The 23,854-nt window shown below is 41.0% G+C and overlaps 1 protein-coding gene across 1 annotated transcript in view; it reads left to right on the top strand.

Annotated features, from left to right (window-relative positions):
• Positions 1-2,944: 2,944 nt before the first annotated feature.
• cacna1fa (calcium channel, voltage-dependent, L type, alpha 1F subunit a) overlaps positions 2,945-23,854 on the top strand; it is a 32,817-nt gene continuing 11,907 nt past the window's right edge. Inside the window, 30 exon segments of the mRNA XM_076277234.1 lie at positions 2,945-3,120; positions 3,501-3,606; positions 6,669-6,808; positions 7,534-7,679; positions 8,092-8,244; positions 8,643-8,839; positions 8,972-9,075; positions 9,331-9,473; positions 10,057-10,122; positions 10,235-10,301; positions 10,537-10,563; positions 10,920-11,080; positions 11,510-11,735; positions 12,142-12,349; positions 12,674-12,794; positions 13,205-13,277; positions 13,466-13,526; positions 13,934-13,994; positions 14,340-14,436; positions 14,791-14,920; positions 15,741-15,800; positions 16,041-16,147; positions 16,426-16,513; positions 16,986-17,093; positions 18,852-18,904; positions 19,228-19,374; positions 22,034-22,235; positions 22,750-22,908; positions 23,407-23,517; positions 23,730-23,813. Of these exon segments, the coding sequence (XP_076133349.1) occupies positions 3,020-3,120; positions 3,501-3,606; positions 6,669-6,808; positions 7,534-7,679; positions 8,092-8,244; positions 8,643-8,839; positions 8,972-9,075; positions 9,331-9,473; positions 10,057-10,122; positions 10,235-10,301; positions 10,537-10,563; positions 10,920-11,080; positions 11,510-11,735; positions 12,142-12,349; positions 12,674-12,794; positions 13,205-13,277; positions 13,466-13,526; positions 13,934-13,994; positions 14,340-14,436; positions 14,791-14,920; positions 15,741-15,800; positions 16,041-16,147; positions 16,426-16,513; positions 16,986-17,093; positions 18,852-18,904; positions 19,228-19,374; positions 22,034-22,235; positions 22,750-22,908; positions 23,407-23,517; positions 23,730-23,813 (3,507 nt within the window). The 5' untranslated portion in view covers positions 2,945-3,019.

Genomic DNA, 23,854 nt, shown 5'->3' with positions numbered 1-23,854 from the left:
GCAATCATATTTATTGTTATGAGTATTTCGTTTTTACATTACTTGTGCTGAATATACAAAACATTGTTTTTGCAAGTAGACCACTGCACTTGCATTTGCAACGCCACACCATGGAGCCATACCTGTGTTTTTAATCAAATCACCGAGCAGAAGTTCCGAGCGTCCTTTCTCCACCCTTAAAGAGGTTTCAAGATGGTCATCCCTTTTAACCGGCTCAATCGCACTAATCCCAAATGCAAAGCTTACAACAAGGAATAGGCAACCGGGGACACAGAGTAGACTGATATTCACACATTTAGCCTACTTACTGTAAGTGCAGTGTGATGCAAACTTGGCATTATTAAGAGAGTCCTTTGTAGCATGTTTGCACATAGCCTCAGATTTGCAATCTGAATGAAGCTAAAAGGGACGTTATTCCTTCGCAGATCAAGTACTGGACAACCTTACCTGAACATTTTACTGTAAAGGTGCAAGACAGACACCTTGTGCATGGTGCGTTCTAAGTTGCAATTGTCGGAAACCGGCAGAATTAGACAACGGAGAAACTTTTATGACAGCGGCGTGGTGCTGAACTGACATGGCTACTAAAGGTAAGATTCATTAGAGGTTTTGTGCTTAGTCAAATAGAAAAGAGAAAAGTTTAATCACTGCTTCATCGCACTGTAGTAGAGGCATAGAAGCTTCTATTTGAGTGTGCATTAAAAGCGGATCAGAGAGCAGAATGCATTAGAGAAATGTCTTATGCGTATTATATTAACCTGTCTTCAGTTCATTTGAAATGACCTGGGGAATATTTAGGCTGCTATTAGCCTACGATGTTTTGTACCTTTTGGAATATACTATTGGAATGAACTATTTGGAACCTAAAATAACCCTCAAATAATCATGGTAGCCTGGTTAGTAGCCTATTAAATAGACGAATGCTTACAGAAGTGTTTTCCATTCTCCTCAATGCTAAAATTATGTATGTATAAAAGATACCAGAATCGCAGAATTCGGAGTGCGTTTGAAGATAATGTATTTATGAAACCTTGCCATTGGTTAGTGTTGAGATTACTCCTCCTCCTATTGGCTGTGAGAGTGGTAGCCTACCTGTCACCTGCTGAGTTGCTCTGGCTGTAGTCTGTGTGTGAGGAACTAGGTCACATCTGTCCTATCCTACATGGCACCTCTACAGAGTGACACCTTTAAACCCTAACTCTGTCCATATGGCTGACCATTTATGCGCTGAAGTGCATGCAGTCCAAAGTTCTGTCTGGTTCTTGAAATGTGACAATGGTCTGAAATAGTCAAAATGTGTTGCTACAGCTGGCTTTAGGGTTGTTTATAGGTTGCTGTGTACTGAACCACTCATCAGTGGTATTCTTGATTAGCCGGGCATACTTGATTTAGTTAATTAAATGCCCCAAAAGCAAAACCCAAGTTACCAATTTCACTTTACAGCATCTTATTTAAGTGAGGTACATACCTGTAGCACATGCTACTAGTGTAGCCATTGTTTCAACACTGTGGTTCCAATCTTCTGTACTTTATACAACCAGGGATCAAACCCAACCTTGTAGTTATAGTGTACTGTATGGCAATTGCAATGTATATTCCATATATTGCATTGTGCTGGTTGAATTTCATTATTCACCTGTGATTAACAAAAACAGGAGCTTGCTGTTTTCAGAAGTGTTCCATCACTAGCATATTAATCCCCAATAACGTGTACTGTTTAAAAAAAAAAAAAAGTAATATGGAAACTTCAATTCTCAAATGTTAATCAGGTGGAAAGATATAAATGCTTAGAGCATCAATGAAGACACATCTCAATAGACTTGATGTCTAATATGATGCACAGCTTTCTGCACAAAGCACAAAACACAATTAACCTGAATTCATCAGAAGCATTTGTGGAGTTACACAGTTGCACATCCTAAAGCTCTGTGTCATAACAGTCTCATAACTACGTCATGCGTAGTAGATGCCACAGCGCATCATAAGGTGATGTGAGTCAAGTCAGTGTCCTGTGATAATGCTGTAGTAGGTATTAGTTATCCTTCATCCTCTGATGAGGCAAATCTGTCAGATGTTATGTCACACAAAAATCTAATTCTATAGTGAATATGTACAGGACACTGTATTACTGTATCAGCTGTCCTGATAGCCAGTGTCTTCAGTCATAGATGTGGCATCTGTTAAAGCACTTTTGACTTGGTTATGTCAGTATGTCCACGCTTCCAGGTATGGTGTTGTCAAGCCATTTGGTTTATCTGTCAGGATACTGGTTTTCACTTTATTTAAATCTTGCATAAACATGCACATACATAGATAAATAGATCGATTTTGTTGTATTAGCCACACAACTGGTGTGCAGGACCATTTAGACCTGGACAACAGCATGCACTCCACATACAATTACTAAACATTCGTTACTAATCAATACATGTATTACTAATCAATACACTATGTATTCCTGATGTTAAGTTTCTTTTTTCTGAAAAAGCACGGTTTAATCACGCACATCCAAGAATAATCCAGGTGCAGGATCGAAGATACGGTTACGTTACGGCTATTGTGCAGATCTTCACTTTTTCTTGGAGTTTCTTTTTTCTCCTATATGATTCATACAGTAGACTACAGTGTAGATAACAGTCTGTCCACCACACTCTATGGTATCATCATTAGTACCCTGTTTTTCTTTCACTTTGTGTTATGTTGCACTCTGAACAAAAAGCAGGACAACGTCTTAAAGTTGACACATCTTTAATGCAGACTGCAGACGTTTCAGCACACCTCTACCTCCTTACTCCTACTGGGTTTTACACCCCTGTGATCTCATCTGAGCGCAACAGTACCCCCCCCCCCCCCCCCCCCCCCCCCACCCCTCGCGACTGATATCCTCTGATTTCTGTGACGCTGTCTTGTCTGTACAGATGGAGGGGAGATGGCCTCCAATGGGGGGGACCTCGGCAAGACGGACACGCTCAATTCCACCGGCTCGGTGCGCAAGAGGGCTGGAGGGCAGAAGAAGCAGATGCAGGCCAACAAGTCGGCCCTGCGCGCCCCCCGAGCTCTCTGCTGCCTGACGCTGAGCAACCCCATACGCATGGCGGCGCTCGCCCTCGTGGAATGGAAATATCCTTTCACTCTAGAACAAGGCTCTGTCCCAAAATGCAAGAAGAACCGTTTCTGTTATTGTGTGTATGTGGCAACGGTTCTTCATGTAGGTAAATTAGGCAACTATGGAGCCTAATGTGGCCCCAACACTCAGGGATGCATCTATTTGCCATATTTATATGCAGGCACACAGACACATTCACACAAACACACAGAGACACACTTAAATATTTACTTAAATATTATAATGATTGCTATTGCACAGATGATAAACAGACTGATTGATTGGCTGGTTGATTGATTGATTTGCTGATTGATCCTTTACACATTTTTTTTTTTGTGTGTGTCGATGCATCATCTCATGCTGTCCCATTTCCCTTAACTCCACATCTTTCCACGCCTTTTGATATATTCATCCTACTGGCCATTTTTGCCAACTGTGTCGCTATGGGAGTAACCAAACCTTTTCCTGATGACGATTCCAATCTCACAAACCACAACTTGGTAAGAATCAGCACATATGAAATTTTCCCTGAGTATCGTCTAAAGCTAGCCTGACGAGCCAGACCCACATTAAAATGTAGGGTCTGGGCACTCACCGTTCGCAGTGCTCAGTCCCAGGGGCGGGATAATTGGTTGTCTTTCAAATTCCCTCTGCACACAATAAGACAGCGATATGAGTCCCATGCGTTTCCCACCAGCAGCTAGTTGGCTAGTTCAAACTTTTGCCAACTTAATAAAAGCTTAACTCGTGTCACACAGTTCGCCAACAGCAACATTATCTTATTTGTTTTCAAGTAGCAGGGAATTCAAGCCAAACCGTTGCAACTCTGCCATCAATCATTATGTTAAGCCCACCTAACAACTCTATACACGATTTGATTGGCCTGATAGAAGTTTAATTTTTCGAGCTCACAAGCCAACAGAGAGTTGCTAGACTAGCCCTGGCAGCAAATGTAAATTGCTGCCGCTAGGGTGCGTCTAGATTTCTAAGCTAGTCTGAAGCCAATTCAATACCAGATTTTTCTTGAGAAGCGCAGCAGGTCAGTTAAAAGATGAGGTCAGGTGTAGTTGCCAAGAAAGAAGGTTGCCGGTGTTATGTATACCAATGACACTGCAGCTTTAGCTAAACTCTGAGGGTATTAGAACTTTGACACTCTGGCACCACTCAAACTGGCTTCATACTTTACTCAAAGTAAGTACACGATAGGGTGTAGGGGTTGTAATTCACTTTGTATGTCTATTTATAATATGGTGTCTCTAGTCCTCATACGTTAAGAGTCAGTGTCACTTTGGATAAAAGTGTCTTCTAAATACCACTCCACTTTAACTTTAACTTTTAACATTTATATTCGTGGCTTGGAGAACTGCCTGACTGGCATATTTCATTCATCACCTTGACTTGCAGATAGGACTTAATCATGTGTGAATGAACTATGCAACTTAATTATATTCAATTGAACATTTTCATGTATCTGCCTTGATCTTTTGAAATATTTTGAAATACCTAAGATAAAGCATACACTAGTATTCTCTGGAGAGACATATTTCACATAAATTACAGTTGAGGCGCAAAGAAAACTATATGGATCATAACAAGGGCTGGCCATTTAGAAAAGATAGCATCTGCTTGGAAAAGTGGTTCTTAGAGATGACCTCGGAACCAGATGATCAAGGCATTGACCATCTGCTCTGACTCAGGGTCACTCTACTTTTCCTCCTGAGGGTCTTCAGCAGAGCAGACCAGTGTGCTGTAGATCTTTGAAGAATTAATAGCGAGAGCTCCAGTAAGGCTAAACATCGCAGAACTTTTTGTAGGTTAGTGTCCTTGATCAGATGAAAGAGAGAGGCAGGATGGGATTGAGAGAGGAAACACAGACGTAGTGGTTGCAGAACCAAACATTGGAATTGCCCATTAGGCTAGATGTGTGTGTAAATCTGAATCTGATTTGGTTTTTATTCTCAAATCAAGGGCCTAGTTCTTCTTGATCGGTGGCCGCCAGGTCATTTTGCTGTGTTGTGAGTACAGGCTGTGTGTATGTGTGTATGTGTGTGTGTGTGTGTGTGTGTGTGTGTGTGTGTGTGTGTGTGTTTGTGTGTGTGTGTGTGTGTGTGTGTGTGTGTGTGTGTGTGTGTGTGTGTGTGTGTGTGAGTCCATTGCTCCCCTCCCCCATCTGTTGTGGTGTGGAGCACTTGTTATTGGCTAAGCCCCAGGAGGGAATCTCTTTATTGGATTGCTGAGACGAGGGGGTAAAACTGCCGGTGAAGTCTGGGTTTGCTGTAATTCCCCAACTACTGCAATTCCCAGTGTATCCATGACTAAAACAAACACACACTCACACACACTCAAATGCCTGCACACACACACACACACACACACACACACACACACATACAAAAGGTTTAATGCCATGTCATTGTTAACTTGCAGCCATTTGGGAGATGATGTGGTTTATTTGCAATTCTCTTGCAAGTGAAATGCAAAACAGTACCAGTTAGTGCTTGTTTAGCTGTTGAAAATGAATAGGCTCTGTATCACCCTTGCCATAGCAGTAAAAGGTGACTGAGCATCGTTCAACTGATTAGCTTCTTAGCTAGTGGGTTAACAGGGCAGAAAGCTAATTAGCCCAGGAGCAGGGCACTACAAGGTGAAGCCAGTGCACTGGCATGCATGCCTGAGTGAGGATTGCTTGAGTGCATGTTCCACAACACTGAGAGCTCCTGCTGAGAGCAACCCTGTGCAATAGCTCAGGCTCAGCCAATCAACAGCATGAGTGTGGATGTGGGCTGATTGCAGTGCTATACATATACAGTGCCTTAAGCTAATTGGACCAATGGGAGTATGACCTGTACACTTGTCTGTGGTATACTGACTCCATCTAGCCTGGGGAAACACAGATGAACCTTTGGCCATTTTGAATTTGCTCTGCAGGTCCGTCTGGCCATTCATTCCGATTTCCAATGTTCTTAAAACCCGGGCACCAATCACAACCGTTGAGGCATGCTTAGCATGATGACATCGAAGCAGTTTTCGAAAAATGCTCGTTTGCTGATTTTTTTTCCGTTGCTCTACATATGTCATCTCCTTCATTGCTCTGATTGGTTTTAGGTCTATCCAATTGCATCCAGAGGCATTTTGATCAACGTCCGTTGGTGACGCCCATTGGAAATGGGAGGTGAATGAAGCTTGTCCAGACCCAATCTCAAGTTCAATTGAGATAAAGTCTAGTGCTAACCAGGCTAGACTCCATCCTTATCATTGTTAATAAAAACAATAATTTCACAAACAAGTCCTGCTTATGACCAGAGGGGTAGTAATATAATAGATTGTGTTTTAATAGAACAGGATATCTGATATGTTTTACTGTGTATATGGATTGAATTTAACTGCTGTCAGAAGCTAACTCACAAGATCTCAGTCTTATAATGACATTTTAATTCAGTGTCTTACGTAGAGTATAAACATGTTTTCATCGTTGGTTCTGTTATTTTGGAGAAGAGAATTATGCTAAATTTGAAATGTAGAATTTTAATGTTGAATTGGATGTTTTTTTCTATGTGTTCAGGAACAAGTCGAGTATGTCTTTCTGGTCATCTTCACTATTGAAACATTTACCAAGATCCTGGCCTATGGGTTGGTCATGCATCCCAGTGCATACATACGGAGTGGATGGAACTTGTTGGATTTCGTTATTGTCATTGTCGGGTACACAGCATTTTTCTTTTGAGTTGGTGTGTGTGTGTGTGTGTGTGTGTGTGTGTGTGTGTGTGTGTGTGTGTGTGTGTGTGTGTGTGTGTGTAGACACTAAAAACGAATGCTTAGATCAAAGCCTCAATACCTAAACTTCTTGTAGCATACCTTAGACACTGTGTAACCATAGCTTAAATACATTGTCTGCTTTGCCTACACACACACACACACACACACACACACACAAACACACATACAAGAAACAATATATATGTTTATATATTAATCGCAATTTGCAATATTACAATTTCTCTAGTAAGTGTTTTTTCTTTTTACTTTTGTTTTATTGCTACATTCTTTATTTGTTTACATTCACTTACAGTATTGCATTGATAACTGTGATTCTATTTTTCTTTATTTCTGTAAGAATGTTTGTTTTTTGTAAAAAAAACTTTTGTTGCATAAAATGTCAGTTGATACTGTACAGATTTTACTTTTGAGTTCCATAGAAGACAGTTTTAGAAAGGATTGTTAAGTTTTGATTGCAGTGTTTCATTTCGATATAGATGTGAGTTGTTTATCTCCAAGTGCTATGTCTTATTTGGCTGTGGGTAAAGTTTTGACATAATGAGCCAAATTCTGCAAAAAAGTGTGTAAGCAATAGGCAAAAACTGAAATAAGTTTTGAAGGAACTCCGTAGACTCTTGTGAATCAGCTATTTTATTTGTGTTGTATGGCAGCCTTTTCAGCGTGTTTGCAGAGATGGGCGCTGACCATAAGCCAGGAGAGGCCCACCATGCTGCAGGGAAGCCTGGAGGTTTGGATGTGAAAGCCCTACGTGCTTTCAGGGTGCTGCGTCCTCTACGACTGGTCTCTGGTGTACCCAGTAAGTGTGTGTGTGTGTGCGTGTGTGTGTACGTTTGTGTGTGTGTGTGCGTGCGAGCACACATGTGTGTATATGTGTGTGTGTGTGCGTGCATGCGTGCGTGTGTGTCTGTGTTTGTTCATGTGTATGTGTGTGTGAGCGTGTGTGTGCGTGTTCATGCGTGGCTGTGTGTGTGCGTGTGTGTGTGTGATTAACGCATTTCTATCTAAAGTGATTAAATCTATATCAAGTCTATTCTTATCTAAAATGATCATGCAGGTTTGAGCGCCTCCATGCACAACCTCTTATGCACTCACTCTTTTAGCTCCAACACAACCTGTGAAAGAAGCACCTTTCATGCCACTTACTAAATGTATGTTATGGTAGTGGTTAGCAGGGTTAGCATGATGCTAATGGTGGCTGATGTATGCAGGTCTGCAGATTGTGTTGAACTCCATCATGAAGGCCATGGTGCCCCTGTTACACATCGGTATGCTGGTCGGCTTCGTCATCATCATCTACGCCATCATTGGGCTGGAGCTCTTTCTTGGCAGGATGCACAAGACCTGCTACTACAAAGGCACAGGTCAGTCTTGTGGACTGTGTAAAAACGACTTGTGAACTCAACATAAACCAACATAACCCAAATGTTTTTGTTGCTTTGACTGAGTTAAATTATGTTAACATGCAATATAATGTAACAAGTTTATCAGACAAAATCTGACACTACAAGTTCACATGACTTTATATTTAAAATGCTACACTGTGCTCACTAATGTAGTTATGAGACAGGTTCAGCGTCTGTTACTTCACTGTAATCTCATCTGGTGTTACTCTGATTTGGGATCTGTTTTGATTCTGTCAGTTGTTGATTTGATTCTGGCTCTGTCGGTTGTTGTTTTGATTGTGGTTCTTTCAGTTATTGTTTTGATTGTGGTTCTGTCAGTTCAGTTGTTGTTTGATTGTGATTCTGTCTGATCTCAGAGCTGAATGTGGACGATGACCCTACGCCGTGTGCGTTCGCTGGGAATGGGCGTTTCTGCATGGGCAACAATACAGAGTGCCGAGGGGGCTGGGAGGGGCCTAACGGCGGCATCACCAACTTTGACAACATCTTCTTCGCCATGCTCACCGTGTTCCAGTGCATCACCATGGAGGGATGGACCGACGTGCTCTACTGGGTGAGGATCTACACAACACACACACACACAGTCTTACATACACATAAAGTATTTGCACGCATACACACACATACATACCCTTACACAGATACATAATAATTCAGTGATTGATTCTGCATGCTTTCCCTATAGATGAATGATGCCATTGGCATGGAGATGCCCTGGGTCTACTTTGTGTCTCTGGTAGTCTTTGGTTCCTTCTTCATCATCAACCTCGTTTTGGGTGTGTTGAGCGGGTGAGTGTCTTTCTGTCAGTCTTCTACTCTGTAATAGATTTACCTTCAATTCAAATGTATTTTTATAGCACTATAACATAATATAACAGAATATGTCTCAATGTACTTAACTTGAACTTATTTATTCAGGTAAACAGTATTGATTTAAGTCTATTAGACCTGTGCTGAAGTGAAGTCTTTTTAGTTTAGTCAGTGACTTCTTTTTATCCTATTGTTTATATATCACTGTGTGTTTCTCTGCGTGTCCGCCCTCAGTGAGTTCTCTAAGGAGAGGGAGAAGGCCGTGGCTCGTGGGGAGCTCCAGTTGGCCCAGGAGAAGAAGCAGATGGAGGAGGATATGGTGGGCTACATGGACTGGCTCATCGAGGCCGATAACATGGACGAGGACGGCAACAAACGTGAGTTTCACTAAACTAAATACACACGCATGCACGCTTACACATACACACAAACACGCACAGAGACACACGTACACACACGCGCGCACACACACACATTCACACACACACACATATAAACAAACACACACACAGGGCACTATCTTAATGATCTGAAACGTAAGTATCAAACGCAAAGCGCAAGTAGCTTTGTGGGCGGATCTTCTTTGCTAGATTACTGTTTTTTAATTACTATGGCCACCATGTCATCTATAGTCCTGTTAAATTTCTTTTTAAAATTGTTACTTTGTCGTACCTGCCCAGGGACTACAGGTGGAAATTAGCCATTTTTGCTATAACCTGGCCCAAGACATATTCTCTTGTATTACAAATTAATGTTTATTTGTGCATTGTCCCTGTTCCAAATGAATACATTTCCATTCCATTCCACACACACACACACACACACACACACACACACACACACACACACACACACACACACACACACACACACACACACATACGTACATACACAGGCACAGAGTCACATTTATTGCATGTATGCCTTTTATTTATATCATTTCTGTGCTTTGTTTTCCAGGAGCTGTGGTTGCCAAGAAGAAGATGATGAAGAAGTATGGATGGTACAAACACAGTGAAGATGGAGGTATGGGGATCAGAGCACTCACGTCTTTTGAGTGTTTATGTGTTTTTATGTTATGCCTTTTATGTGTTTTCATCCGATGTGAAATTATTGTTCTCAAACTCTTTATCTTCAGAATCGGACTCAGATTCGGAGTTTGAAGCTTTCCTAGATGATGATGGAGGCTGCTGTGCTTCGATTATGTGAGTAAAGCATGTTTGTGATAAGGGTATCAGTATATGTATAGAAACCTACTGTAATATCACATTGTGGACAAATATATGGACAGCAAATGATGGTTACGTATTGTACTGTACATATGTGATGTGTATACCAATACCCAATTCACAACTATAATGTGCAATCTGTTAGTCTGTCTTAGTTATTTGAGTGGTTGTATTATGAACTTTGATGTTGTCCTTCTATTTCTGACTTTAGGCAGCGATTGATGGCCATTAGCTTCTGGTAAGTTCTTTTTAATAACAGCTGTTTTCCCCATAGAATATTGATGTTATACCTGATATGTAAATACAAGCTGTAGGCAAAACATTTTATTTAACCTTGCTAGTTTGACATTCTGAACTCTAACAAAAAATATCTCTACAAAAAGGTATTCTAAATTGTCATCAAATATCGTGTAGATGGTGGTGCAACAAAGCTGTGGGGTGGGGGACTTAATTCATTCTTAATTCATAATTCAAACAATTATGCATATAATCTTCCATCAACCTAATGTAAAACACACCCAAGAAGTTGTTTTTGGTGCTGTGCAAAAAACTGACTCAAGTTTTTAAAACTGTTTTGATTCTGTTTTCCTCTAGTGAGCAGCTGTTCCACCTGAACCAGGCGATGCGCAAGAACGCCAGAGTGGCAGTGAAGTCCGCCAACTTCTATTGGCTGGTGCTGCTGCTGGTGTTTCTGAATACGGCAGCCAGTGCCTCTGAACACTATGGACAGCCAAAGTGGCTCACTGACATTCAAGGTGAGACTTTATCCCCTCCACATATCACATATAGACTGTGACATATATATGTAACATATATCCCATCCACATATCACATATAGCCTGTGACATATATAACATGTAACATATATCCCATCCACACATGTAACCTGTAACATACATCCCATTTCCATTCAAAACAAACACATCACATCAAATATTACTGTTTGAGGGAAGAGGCATTTTTAATGAGCCCTCTACTCACCATACCAAGAACTGCCACGGACCATGCAAAATGTTACCTTTTTATGAGTGTAAACTGTAGACTTTAGCTCATCATTACTACTTGGCAGATTTTCCATTTAGTCACTGTAAAGTAAAACCATGTCATGTTCCAGGTTGGATCATCCTCTCTCTTGACTTGTAATCTGATTGGTTGTGGATTGTTCCTCCCTCCCCTAACTGCAGAACGAGCCAATAAGATCCTGCTGGGCCTCTTCACCTTTGAAATGTTGTTGAAGATGTACAGTTTTGGGATACAGGTCTACTTCATAGCCCTATTCAACCGCTTTGACTGCTTTGTGGTGTGTGGTGGTATCCTGGAGACCTTTCTCGTGGAGATGGATTTCATCCCGCCCATTGGAATCTCTGTTCTGCGTTGCATCCGTCTTCTCCGTATCTTCAAGGTCACTAGGTAGGTCACCAACCATGTTCTACAGTAAACACAAAAACAGTTTTCCTGACTTTTGAGAGATATTGCAATGACAAAGAACCTTTTTCACACTTTCTTCATGTACATTTCAAAATGTGACATGAGAATGCAGTGAAGAAAGTATGTTTTGCATGAGTTTTCAAAAAGGCTACAAAAAAGTGTGTACCTTTCCCTACACAATTTTGTGATTCAAACATGACCCCTGGGGGGCGTTGTGGTGCAACTTGCTAATATGTCCATACCTGTTTGGGTCCAAGTGCCCACGGGGACCCAGGTTTGAGTCCGACCTGCGGTCATTTCTTGATCCCACCCCTTCTCTCTCTCTCTCTCTACCACTTACTTCCTGTCGCACTTCCCTCCTCTGATGCCTGTCTGACGTGTGCTGCAGGCACTGGGCTGCCCTGTCCGACCTGGTCACCTCGCTGCTGAACTCCATGAAGGCCATCTGCTCCCTGCTGCTGCTACTCTTCCTCTTCCTCATCATCTTCGCCCTGCTGGGCATGCAGCTCTTTGGCGGCAAGTTCAACTTCGACGAGACGCAGATGAAGAGGAGCACCTTTGACTCCTTCCCTTCCGCACTGCTCACCTGTTTCCAGGTAAGGCTCCCTGCTGCGTTACCATGGATACACTGCCATGGCCAGAACAAATGGCACTCATGCAGAATAACATCCTCATGGATTTACATAATACAAATTCATGTTAAAGTGTTGTGTAAATCTATCTATCTATCTATCTATCTATCTATCTATCTATCTATCTATCTATCTATCTATTTATCTGTCATCTGTTTGTCTGCCCTTCATTCAATCAATTGATTCATCTTCAGTATAAGCAAGCAAGCTATCAATCTGTGCATCTATGGATTTATTATATTCATATCTTCCGTCCATTCCTCCATGCCTGCCCCTGCCTGTCTTCAGATCCTCACAGGGGAGGACTGGAACTCGGTCATGTATGATGGCATCATGGCCTATGGAGGTCCCATCTTCCCCAACATGATTGTGTGTGTCTACTTTGTCATTCTTTTCGTCGTTGGTAACTGTATCCTTTCATCTATCTCCTTGTGTGCCAGATGCTCTCTACTTTCATGTTATTTAAGTATGCTTCTAAGAGGATGGCATCTCATAGCAGATTGATGCCAGTGCCTCGCCTACTGGTCAACGTCACTTACCTATTTTTGTTACGTTTAAAATGAATGAAGTTCTACGTCCTATTCTTTGTGTTGTGGTTGAATTTCACTCTGAACCCTTGTACTAGATATTTCCATATTATTCAGAGTACTACTATGGGTGTTGAAATCAGTAAATCAGTTTCATGTCTTGTTTAGACATTGTGTAATATGCTGCACTAACCTAGAACCCTTTCCTTGCTTTCTTCTTTATTGTTGAATTGCTGAAGAAATTAATATTTTAAGTACTGTTTAATGGCCCTTGACTAGTGTTCTACCTAAGACATCCTGCTAAATGTATTCTTGGCTATCGCTGTCGACAACTTGGCCACTGGAAAGGGGAAAACCAAACCAGAGTAAGATGTGAAATCTCTCCCCTCTCTCAGCTTTCTCTCTCTATCAATCTCTGCCTACCTTCCGCTGGTTTACTGAGAATGTCAACTTCTCCAAAGATATAAGTGCTTTTTTTTATCAATAACATTTTACAGCTGCTATCCGTAAACTTACTTCATCCATTCTATGCTGTCATCTTGATGCTGTCCAGAGAGAAGAAGGAAGAGGACGATGAGTGGGAGGATGATGAAGGTCAAGAGGAGGAAGAGGAGGTAACATCGTTCTCTATATCATTTGCTTGCATATCCTGCACAATAATAATAATGCACTCCGGCAACACTTTCTATGAAGTATCCCGTTTCTATCCAGTATTTATAAAGCATTATAAACACATTCATAAAGGGTATTGATCATTCATAAAGCCTCATAATTATATGGATGTGTTTATAATGCTTTTTCAATGCTTTATCAACACTTTCTATGAACCCAGTATAAAGCATTGTAAACACATTCATAAAGGGTTATAGATCATTCATAAAGCCTCATAATTATATGAATGTGTTTGTAATGCTTTTTCAACACTTTCATAGAAAGTGTTACTGCAACTCCTTCCACATTGTACAATGTAAGCAATATAATTTCTGTTCATCTCTCTCTTTCTCATGTCGTTGACCGTGAGTAGGCTGAGGAGGATGACTGGGAGAACGAGGAGCTCAGAGCCATCGAGGGTCTGGAGGGAGGTAAGCCTTTCATTATACTCATCTGCCAATGTGACACAGACAGCTGTGTCGTTCTTATTTTACTGTGCTTTACAGTCTGCTTGGTGGTCGTCCATGCAATGTTGGTGCCCTCTGGGTATGACGTCAAGGCCACCAGGTCACTGCTGTAAATAAGAATAAACAGTTATTTTCATGCAGTATTTAAGCAATAAGCATAGTTTACACTGATTATAGAACAGCTAAGGGACGTTGTTCCATCCATTTTAGAAACTGATATATGATGTAGATTTGTGAATTTAATTGAGCCCTCTGCCCAAGCTGCTGCTGCTGGTGTCTCAGTGTGATCTCTCTCTCTCCTCCTTGAAGTTGGCATTCCAATGAAGGCCGAGAGTTTTCAGCCCAAGGAGAAGATTGTTCCCATTCCTGATGGGAGCTCCTTCTTCATCTTGGGGAAGAAAAACTGGTGAGTTACTGCCCCTGTTTAGCATCAATGCAGCAGTCTATTTTGAAAAGTTAATTGAAGAGCTGTAAGTCTACAGAGAACATATTTCATTCAAAGACGTTTGTATTGCTGCCGAAAATGATCAGTTAGAACTTAGAACAGTTAGAACAGTTAGAAAGGCTAGGCAGTGGTTGCCTACAGTAGCTTCTTCTGAATATATATAATAAGATATAATTTAATATATATATATATATTATATAATAAGATATATGCTACAGTATGACACCAAAGCAAATTCAACAATAAAATAATCTCCATCGCCTTAATCCTGCCTGTGTGCCGCCTTCCTGCCCCTCCCCTCCCATCTGCCCCCAGCCTGCGAGTGGCCTGCCACAACCTCATCCACCACCACTACTTCACCAACCTCATCCTCGTCTTCATCATCCTCAGCAGCATCTCATTGGCTGCTGAGGATCCAATCAGGCACCACTCCTTCAGGAACATCGTAAGTGCAGATGACTTAACAAATTGCTAGCTGCTAATTGCTAATTGTGTCATACTTACAACTATATTTAATCCACATCACTTCAAATTAATATAATTATGAGTAACACTTTACTTAAAAGACGAATTCAGCAAGTTTTCATATTGATCTCCGTTTCTCAAGGTCACCAATTACTGTCGGTACGAGAAAAAATGAAAACAATCAGTTCTACCTAGCTTGAGTTGCTACAGCCAGCAGCTAACGCAGCCAGGCAGCTACAGTGCTACACTCTGTGGGCATGCACATGGGAGCTCACAGACATGCATCCAAAATGTTTCTAAAGCATTCACAATGCATCACATCACGTCTGACATAAGTCTGTAGAACTATACGTGACTGCATGCATAAAGTGTTACGAATGTTGCAGTATAAACCTAAAACAGCAACTACTATCATAGCTTGTATGGGGTCACATATGGCTTTATACAGTGTATTTTGGTTAGTAAGCAGCATTTGACAGTTACATTTATTAATTTATTCAAATTGACATTTATTAATTTTGGATTTATTCCAAAGCGATTTACATATATCATATTATTACAAGGGCCATTGTCCCAGAGCAACTAGGAGTTAAGTACCCTTGAGCAAGGGCACAACTGTGAAAGCTGGGATTTAAACCCACAACTTCTAGGCAACTGCATGCTAGCCCAGCTTCTTAACTGCTATGCTACCACCACCCCTGACAAAGAGGTCCACAGTGTCAAACTACTATTAGCAGCATCAGGTCCAATCTGATCTAGTCTCTTCTTTCTCCTCCGTTTGCTTCATCTCATTTCTCAAGGTGCTGGGATATGCAGATTATGTGTTCACCTCTGTTTTCACTGTGGAGATCGTACTGAAGGTATATGTAACTCTGTTCATAATGTTTTTTTAAAATAATCATGCATCATCAAGTCGAGAGTATCTGTTTTCACTTCCTTTTGTCTGAATCCAAATGACTGATCTCAAAGGATCTGTGATTGTTTACTTTTCTTTGAATCCAGACGACCAGTTTCAAAGTATCTGTTTTTGTTTGCTCTTGTTGGGACCTAGATGACCAATCTCAGTGGATCTGTGTTTGACTGCTTTTGTCTGAATTTAGATGACCGTGTATGGAGCGTTTATTCATCAGGGCTCGTTCTGTAGAAACGCTTTCAACCTGCTGGACCTGCTGGTGGTCAGCGTGTCTCTGCTGTCCTTCTTCCTTCAGTCAGTATCACAACCCCCTCAGCTCTCTCAGACCATTGCATGTCCTGCATCTTTCTCATAGAAATCTTCTGTCCATCTCTCTCTCTCTCTCTCTCTGTCAGTCTCTCTTTGTCTAATGCTGTGTACTTTTTGTATATGATGACAAAAGTTAGCAGTAAAAAATCTTACATAGCGAAGTATGCTTCAGTGTAAGAGTCTCAGACACTATAAGAGGCCTCAGTATACAGTTTTAGTATGCATGTTTTGTTGATGTACACTATGTTTCCTTCCTTCCTCAGTTCAAGTGCCATCTCAGTAGTTAAGATTCTGCGTGTGCTTCGAGTGCTCAGACCTCTAAGAGCCATCAACAGAGCCAAGGGACTTAAGGTACCCCACAGTCAACACACAGTTTTTCTATAGCATGCTATACCAGTGGCCTATACAGTTTGCAAGCTTTAAGATTTATAACTTGCAAAAGAAAAGGTCAGACTTGACTACACCTGTTCTTAAAGTTTGAATCCATGATCTAAAATTACCTTATTATTTGAATTAATGAAGACCTTAATACCTTTGAATTAATGAAGACCTTAATTTAACATTAAACAAATTAAATTCCAAATAGTTCATAAAGAACTGCCACTTCCATGTGATTTCTTCACCTACTTACATTTTGTACAAGAATTGACTGACTAGAGGGAATCTAACAATGAAAAAATATCAATAATTCAATAATCAGATATACTGAAAGTTGTATTTGTTTTCTCTCTGACTCCTGTATGTGTGGGTGTTCTTCTTGTGTGTGTGCATGTGTATGTGGCTGTGTGTGTGTGTGCGTGCGTGCATGTGTGTGTGTGTGTAGAGTGTGATTCAGTGTGTGTTTGTGGCCATCAAAACCATCGGAAACATCCTGGTCGTCACCTCACTGTTGCAGTTTATGTTTGCCTGCATCGGAGTCCAGCTCTTCAAGGTACTGAACTGAGCGTCTGCCCTGGGTCAAGATACTTAGGTTATTTTAATTTAATGACACTTTTTCTGTCAGATGTGGTGTGTTAAAGGGACACCAGGCAAGCCTGATGCTTTTTCTCTACGAAACTCCCCCTCGCTCGGTCTGAAGCTCTTTTCCTTTTCTTTGCGTCATCCGTCAAGGGTTTTCGCTGCTTCTTCGCCAGCTCTGCCATTATACACACGTTTGCAACAATCGCTAGCGTTTCGTTAGCCTGCCTCTGTGCTGTAAACTGATCCTGCTTCGGTCGGCGGGTAGGATACACCGAACTTGCAAGTGGGATATTTAACCATATACTGACTTACGAAGATTATTAATTAAAACGAAAACGTTGCCTGGTGTCCCTTTAAAAAGCTGTTTGTTGTTGTATGGTAATATGGAAAGCTGACATCAAACATAAATCAAGGTGCTGCTCAAGTCTTCTGACTGTTATAAAATTGAGTTTTTTGTTGAGCTCATCACCTTGTTGAGCAGGTCACGAGTACTATAGGTGTCTATTGGCACGGAAAAACAATCAGTACTACAGTACCTAGCTCAAGTTGATGCAGCCAACAGCTAGAGCAGCCAGGCAGCTACCGTGCTACACTCTGGGTGCATGATTATGAATATGGCAGTGGTGTAGTGTACGTGATACACAGATCTACATAATATATCCACTTAAAGGGACACCAGGCAAGCCTGATGCTTTTTCTCTACGAAACTCCCCCTTGCTCGGTCTGAAGCTCTTTTCCTTTTCTTTGCATCTTCCGTCATGGGTTTTAGCTGCTTCTTCGCCGACTCTGCCATTATACACGTTTGCAACAATCGCTAGCGTTTCGTTAGCCTGCCTCTGTGCTGTGGATGCAGGATGTAAACTGATCCTGCTTCGGTCGGCGGGTACGATACACTGAACTTGCAAGCGGGATATTCTTCCTACAGGCAGTAGGGCCGGGCGAGAGAGTCTTCATTCGAGTCATTTAACCATATACCGACTTATGAAGATGAGTAATTAACACGAAAACGTTGCCTGGTGTCCCTTTAAAAAGCAACAAGATTTACATATAACCACTTAAAATATCAGGACATCGGACAAGAGTGTTTTTTTCCAGTCATTCAAATGACTGTCAAATGACTGTCACTCTTGTTTGATAAAAAAAGACTCGTGAAAATTCTACCACAAATCCATATTGATCCATATCCTGACAGTCATTTGACAGTCATTTGTATGCCTGGAAAAAAACACTCTTGTCCGATAAGGCAGCACTTCCACACCAGTCACCCTGAGTACCATAGATATTAGAAAGCTAGATACCGCATTTGGCTCCACCATGTACATAAATAGCACCACCATATTGGTGAGGGCAACAATCACTGGAAGCCAATGGAGAAACATGTGACTGACTGAAAATCAGACAGGTGTCTCTGATTGCTGGCAAGTGTTGCCCATAGACAGTAAGGTGTTTGCCCCCAGCAATATGGCGGCCTCGTTTACGTATGCCACCTAATAGAACTTGATGGACAATGCAGTATCTAGCTTTCTTATATCTATGCTGAGAACTACAGGCTACATAAGCAATATCACAGTATACAGTACCTACTACAGAAAACTAGACTACACTACTGCTCTCAAGGGGCTTCAGGCTCTGGGCTCTATAACTCACCTTGAGGAGATGTCATTGCCATTGTCTAAATAATATGGAGTTGAACTGAACTGGAAGTGTGCATTTCCTGTTGTGTTGCCAGGGTCGATTCTTCAGGTGCACCGATGAGGCTAAGCATACCCCAGTGGAGTGCAAGTGAGTGTGGCAAACCCAGCCCCTCTTCCCACAACTTTTTATTTTTACAAATTTACAATAAATGAACGTATGAAAAAGTCATTAGAAATATTCGTACATACAAGCTTTATATAGACCTGTGAGATTTATACAGTATATATATTTTCTGTAATACAAAAGCGATCATAAAAAGATACAAGTAAAGATGTATGCAAGCAGTCATGTGCAGGAATGATGTATGGTATGTTCCGGTACTGTGGTACTGTCTATAATCCGCATCAGATATTGATATTGTCCTTCTGTGTCTCTCCTCCTCTCTCCTGCACTGCCTGTGTCCTGTGTAGGGGCACATTCATCGTGTTTAAGGACGGGGACATGAACCACCCCATGGTGAGGGAGAGGGTGTGGGAGAACAGCAACTTTAACTTTGATAATGTGCTGATGGGGATGCTCGCTCTCTTCACCGTCTCCACCTTCGAGGGCTGGCCACAGTGAGTATCTATGGACCGCCTGTCGCCCTCCACACACAGTACAGCAGCCTCAGGGAATACCAGCAGATGCACAGGCCATCAGGGCTCCTCAAATATACTTTACATATACACTGATCTTTAGTGTTCCACCCAAAAAAGGCCTAGCCTACAGACACTGCCCTGATAGCACAGGGGCGTTGAATCCACGTTGAATCAACCTCCGCCGCTTCAAACAAACGTGGATTCAACGCCCCTCAACGCCCCCTGCTATCTGGGTGTCAACCTAATAACACAGGTAATTAAATAATTGAAAAATCAGGCACTTTGAATAGGTAGATTAAAGTAGGCCTATAAAAGCGTACATATAGACAGTTCCAACGAGTTCCACAAACCATTTATCAGCCTGAGTGGCCCATTTATTAGTCATAGGCTAGGCTATAGGCTACATAACATAAGACTAGCTTGTGCTAGTTTCTGCCTAGCAATAACGTCAATGGTTTAGCTCCGCTAACCTTTCTCTCTGCCTTCCATCCATGTGTAAAACAGCAAACAACCACGCAAATCCGTCGACTGTCAAAAATCCTGTAGTTTTCCCATAGACATTATTAACAGTTTTCCTCGAACTTGATCGCTTGTAGGGTCATGCCATTAGACAAGGGGCCGCTCATTTATCCCCCTACATTTCTGTAAATAGACTTGACCTGCAATTGGTTCATTGGATAAACCAGAAACTCATTCCCCATTCCCAGGAGGCTTTGCTCCATTAATTTAAGAACAAACAAACAAATTAAATTGTCATTTTTGTTATTTGTGACCATGAAAGTTCTGTAACACCTGAATAAGACAAAAATGAATTAAGATAAAAAATTAAGGCTAGCCTTCACAAAAATCAGCATGGGAGAGATGAGTGTGCAGGGTAACCATGAATGACATATAGACAGTGAGCGAGTGGTATAAATATTGGTTGGACTCCTTTGAACATTGAAGTGTAGATCTCGGAGATTTTCGCGGAAATGTTTATGTGTATATGGCAAGAACAATACAGGGCCGCGGTAAAACCTCTGAGGGCAGGCCCGCACCTCGACCGGCCCACCGGGAAAACTCCCGACCGTCCCGATTGCCACTCCGCCCCTGACCATGAATTACCATATAATGTGTATCAAGTGGCAATTTGTTTTTTTGTTTTTTGAAAACATGCTTTCTTGATTTTCCTTCAATTTATTTTGCTATAAATCTTTCAATTTTATTTTTATTTAATATTTTTTAATATGAATCACACACCCTCTCCATTTCTCTACCTGGGAAATGGCACACTCCCACTTCCTTTTAACCAAGACATTTTCACCCCAACCAAAGTATCAAAGACGTCCTTTAAAAAGAGTATCGTTAACTATAGTCAGTCCATGCCTGCATGTCCGGGGTAAGAGATGGAGACACATGTTGTTTAGCTTAACTTGATGCCAGTCATGTTATTTATGAGGGATTTAGACCTCATGTTACCCACAATCCATTGTGTGCACATAATCTGTGTGCAGCCTATAGCCTAGCACATAATTGTGTAATTTATGCTCCCTGGTTCACCTATGCCACCAAACTATAAATCTGATTCCTTGCAGAAACACATCCTGTTTTGGCAAAATGCAGAACACATCGAATTCAGACTTTTATTCAATTTTACATAAAGACTGTCAGCGCACTGATTTATTTCATATGTCCATATGTTGAGGTAGTCAGTTAGTCCATTAGTTAATTTGAATGAAATGCTAAGTGACTGGAAGGGGTGCTTTTACATAGCCCTTTCTAGGCCTTTGTGAGGAGCATTTGTGTTTTGCCACCCAAAACACTTCACTTCAATTTCACCAATACAAATAATGATTTTAATTACCATACTTTTCAAGCAATATCAAGTCATGTCAATGAGTGAGGCAAGCATTAAGAGCTGTTTTTAGAGCTGGCTCACCAGCTCACCTGATTAAGCCTGCAACTAACAATTATTTTCATAGTCGACTAATCTGCCGATTATTTTCTCAATTAATAGATTAGTTGTTTGATCGATAAAATGCAAGAAAATAATGAAACAATCTCAATCATTGTTTCCCAAAGTTCAAAATTATGTCTCCAAATGCCTTGTTTTGTCCACACACCAAAGATATTTAGATCACTGTCATAGAGGAGTAGGTAAAGTATAAGTAAGTATATATACTCTTTTGATCCCGTGAAGGAAATTTGGTCTCTGCATTTATCCTAATCCGTGAATTAGTGAAACACACTCAGCACACAGTGAACACACAGTGAGGTGAAGCACACACTAATCCCGGCGCAGTGAGCTGCCTGCAATAACAGCAGCGCTCGGGGAGCAGTGAGGGGTTAAGTGCCTTGCTCAAGGGCACTTCAGCCGTGCCTACTGGTCGGGGTTTGAACCAGCAACCCTCCGGTTACAGGTCTAAAGCACTAACCTGTTGGCCACGGCTGCCCTAGAAAAGCTGAAAATATTAAAGTTTAAGAAGCTACAATCAAAGAATTTTGATGTATTTTCCTTAAAGAACAAACCGATTAATCAATTATCAAAATAGTTGCCGATTAATTTAATAGTCGACAACTTATCAATTAACCGATTAATCGTTGCAGCCCTATACCTGATTAAGACCTCAGCAATCAAACTGATCTGTCTTCCACACAGGCTGTTATACAAGGCTATCGATGCCAATCAGCCAAACCGAGGGCCTATCTACAACTATCGCGTGGAGATCTCCATCTTCTTCATCATCTACATCATCATCATCGCCTTCTTCATGATGAACATCTTCGTGGGTTTCGTCATCATCACGTTTCGTGAGCAGGGAGAGGCAGAGTTCAAAAACTGCGAGTTAAATAAAAATCAAGTGAGTGGGAGCACCAACATTCTTAAAAGTGCAGTCAGGGATTGCGCAGGAAGTTATTTTTATATTTAAATTCATTAGCAGACGCTTTTGTGCAAACAAAAGTTATATTTTAACCAAGGACCAAACGAAACACACCAGTGAAGTAGCTCACTCTTACCTTAAGTATTCCCAGAGAAATTCCACAGGGTTATTTGTTTCCATTTTTCTTAGCCTGTACTGCCTACAGAAACCATTTTTTTTTACTGTACACATGGAATGGGCAGCTAGTGGTCATGAGGAGATGATTGCTGAAAATCCCTGACTGCACCTGTAACTACAACACATATTATATATATTTATACAAATATGTTTGATAAACATGAGGAGGTCACATGAGAGTACAGTGCAGATGTGCAACTATGTGTAACCATATATATATATATATTGCTGTGAAATTGCAATAAAATCTTTTTTCTCTCTCTTTTCTCCCTTCCAATCATTTCCCCCTTTCTCATTTACCATCCCTACATCACAGAGACAGTGTGTGTATTACGCACTGAAAGCCCAACCTATAAAAATATATATTCCTAAAAATCCCTCCCAGCTGAAGTTCTGGAAGATCATCAACTCGTCGCAGTTTGAATACATCATGTTTGTGCTTATCATGTTGAACACGCTCACACTGGCTGTGCAGGTACATCTGTTTTATTGATTTTTTAAGCACTGAAATCTGCACAATTTAGACTCTACTGCAACTAAGCACTTAGGCAACTTAATTCAAATAAATAAGTGCTATAGGTACTAGATTTCTTTGAAGTTCAGATATTTAGAGGTGACTTTCATCTGTTTTGTGTGTCATTATCCCATCTTCCATGTGCCTTAAAAATGTGTGTCATTATCCCATCTTCCATGTGCCTTATAACTACTCCTTAAAATATGCAGTAGTTGAGTGCCCCCTAGTGATCAGAAATGCAAGTGCAGCCTGTGTGCAGTTCCTTTGCTCTTAAAACCATGATACTGTACTGTATTGATTCAGAGTGTTGGTTCACAGTGCAGTACAATTGCAGTACCATTTATGCAACTTTAATTATTTTGTAGGCCTACTATGAGTATTTAATATTATTTAGGTCATCTTAATTTTTTTGAATTTCTCATTAAATAATGTATTGTTTTGTTCGTCTTTATTTCCCAGCATTACCAGCAGTCCAAACTCTTCACTTCTATCATGGACATACTGAATTTGATCTTCACACTTGTCTTCACTGTGGAGATGATAATTAAGCTGTTGGCCCTGCGGACCTATGTAAGAGAATGTCACAGCCTTCTGCTTGCTCTCCCTTTCTTACAAAGTCCAGTTTGGCATGTTATCAGAAAATAACAGAAGAGATATGTTTTTATATTCATATTTCTGTTTGTGTGGCAATGTTTAATTTGTGTGTGTGTTTGTGTGTCTGTGTGTGTGTGTGTGTGTGTGTGTGTGTGTGTGTGTGTGTGTGTGTGTGTGTGTGTGTGCAGCATTACTTCATAGATGCTTGGAACTCCTTTGATGCGTTGATCGTGGTCGGGAGTGTTCTGGACATTATGGTCTCAGAATTGAGTGTGAGTGCAACATTAATGTCAAACTGTGTAGCGAGTAATTA

This window comes from Alosa pseudoharengus, unplaced genomic scaffold (assembly GCF_046254945.1).
Source record: "Alosa pseudoharengus isolate Yale_2024_CS ecotype anadromous, Long Island Sound unplaced genomic scaffold, YU_APseudo_1.1 YU_APseudo_1.1_scf_9, whole genome shotgun sequence".
Lineage (NCBI taxonomy): Eukaryota > Metazoa > Chordata > Actinopteri > Clupeiformes > Clupeidae > Alosa > Alosa pseudoharengus.
Note: the sequence above shows the minus strand (reverse complement) of the source record. Positions and strands in the feature narration are given on the sequence as shown.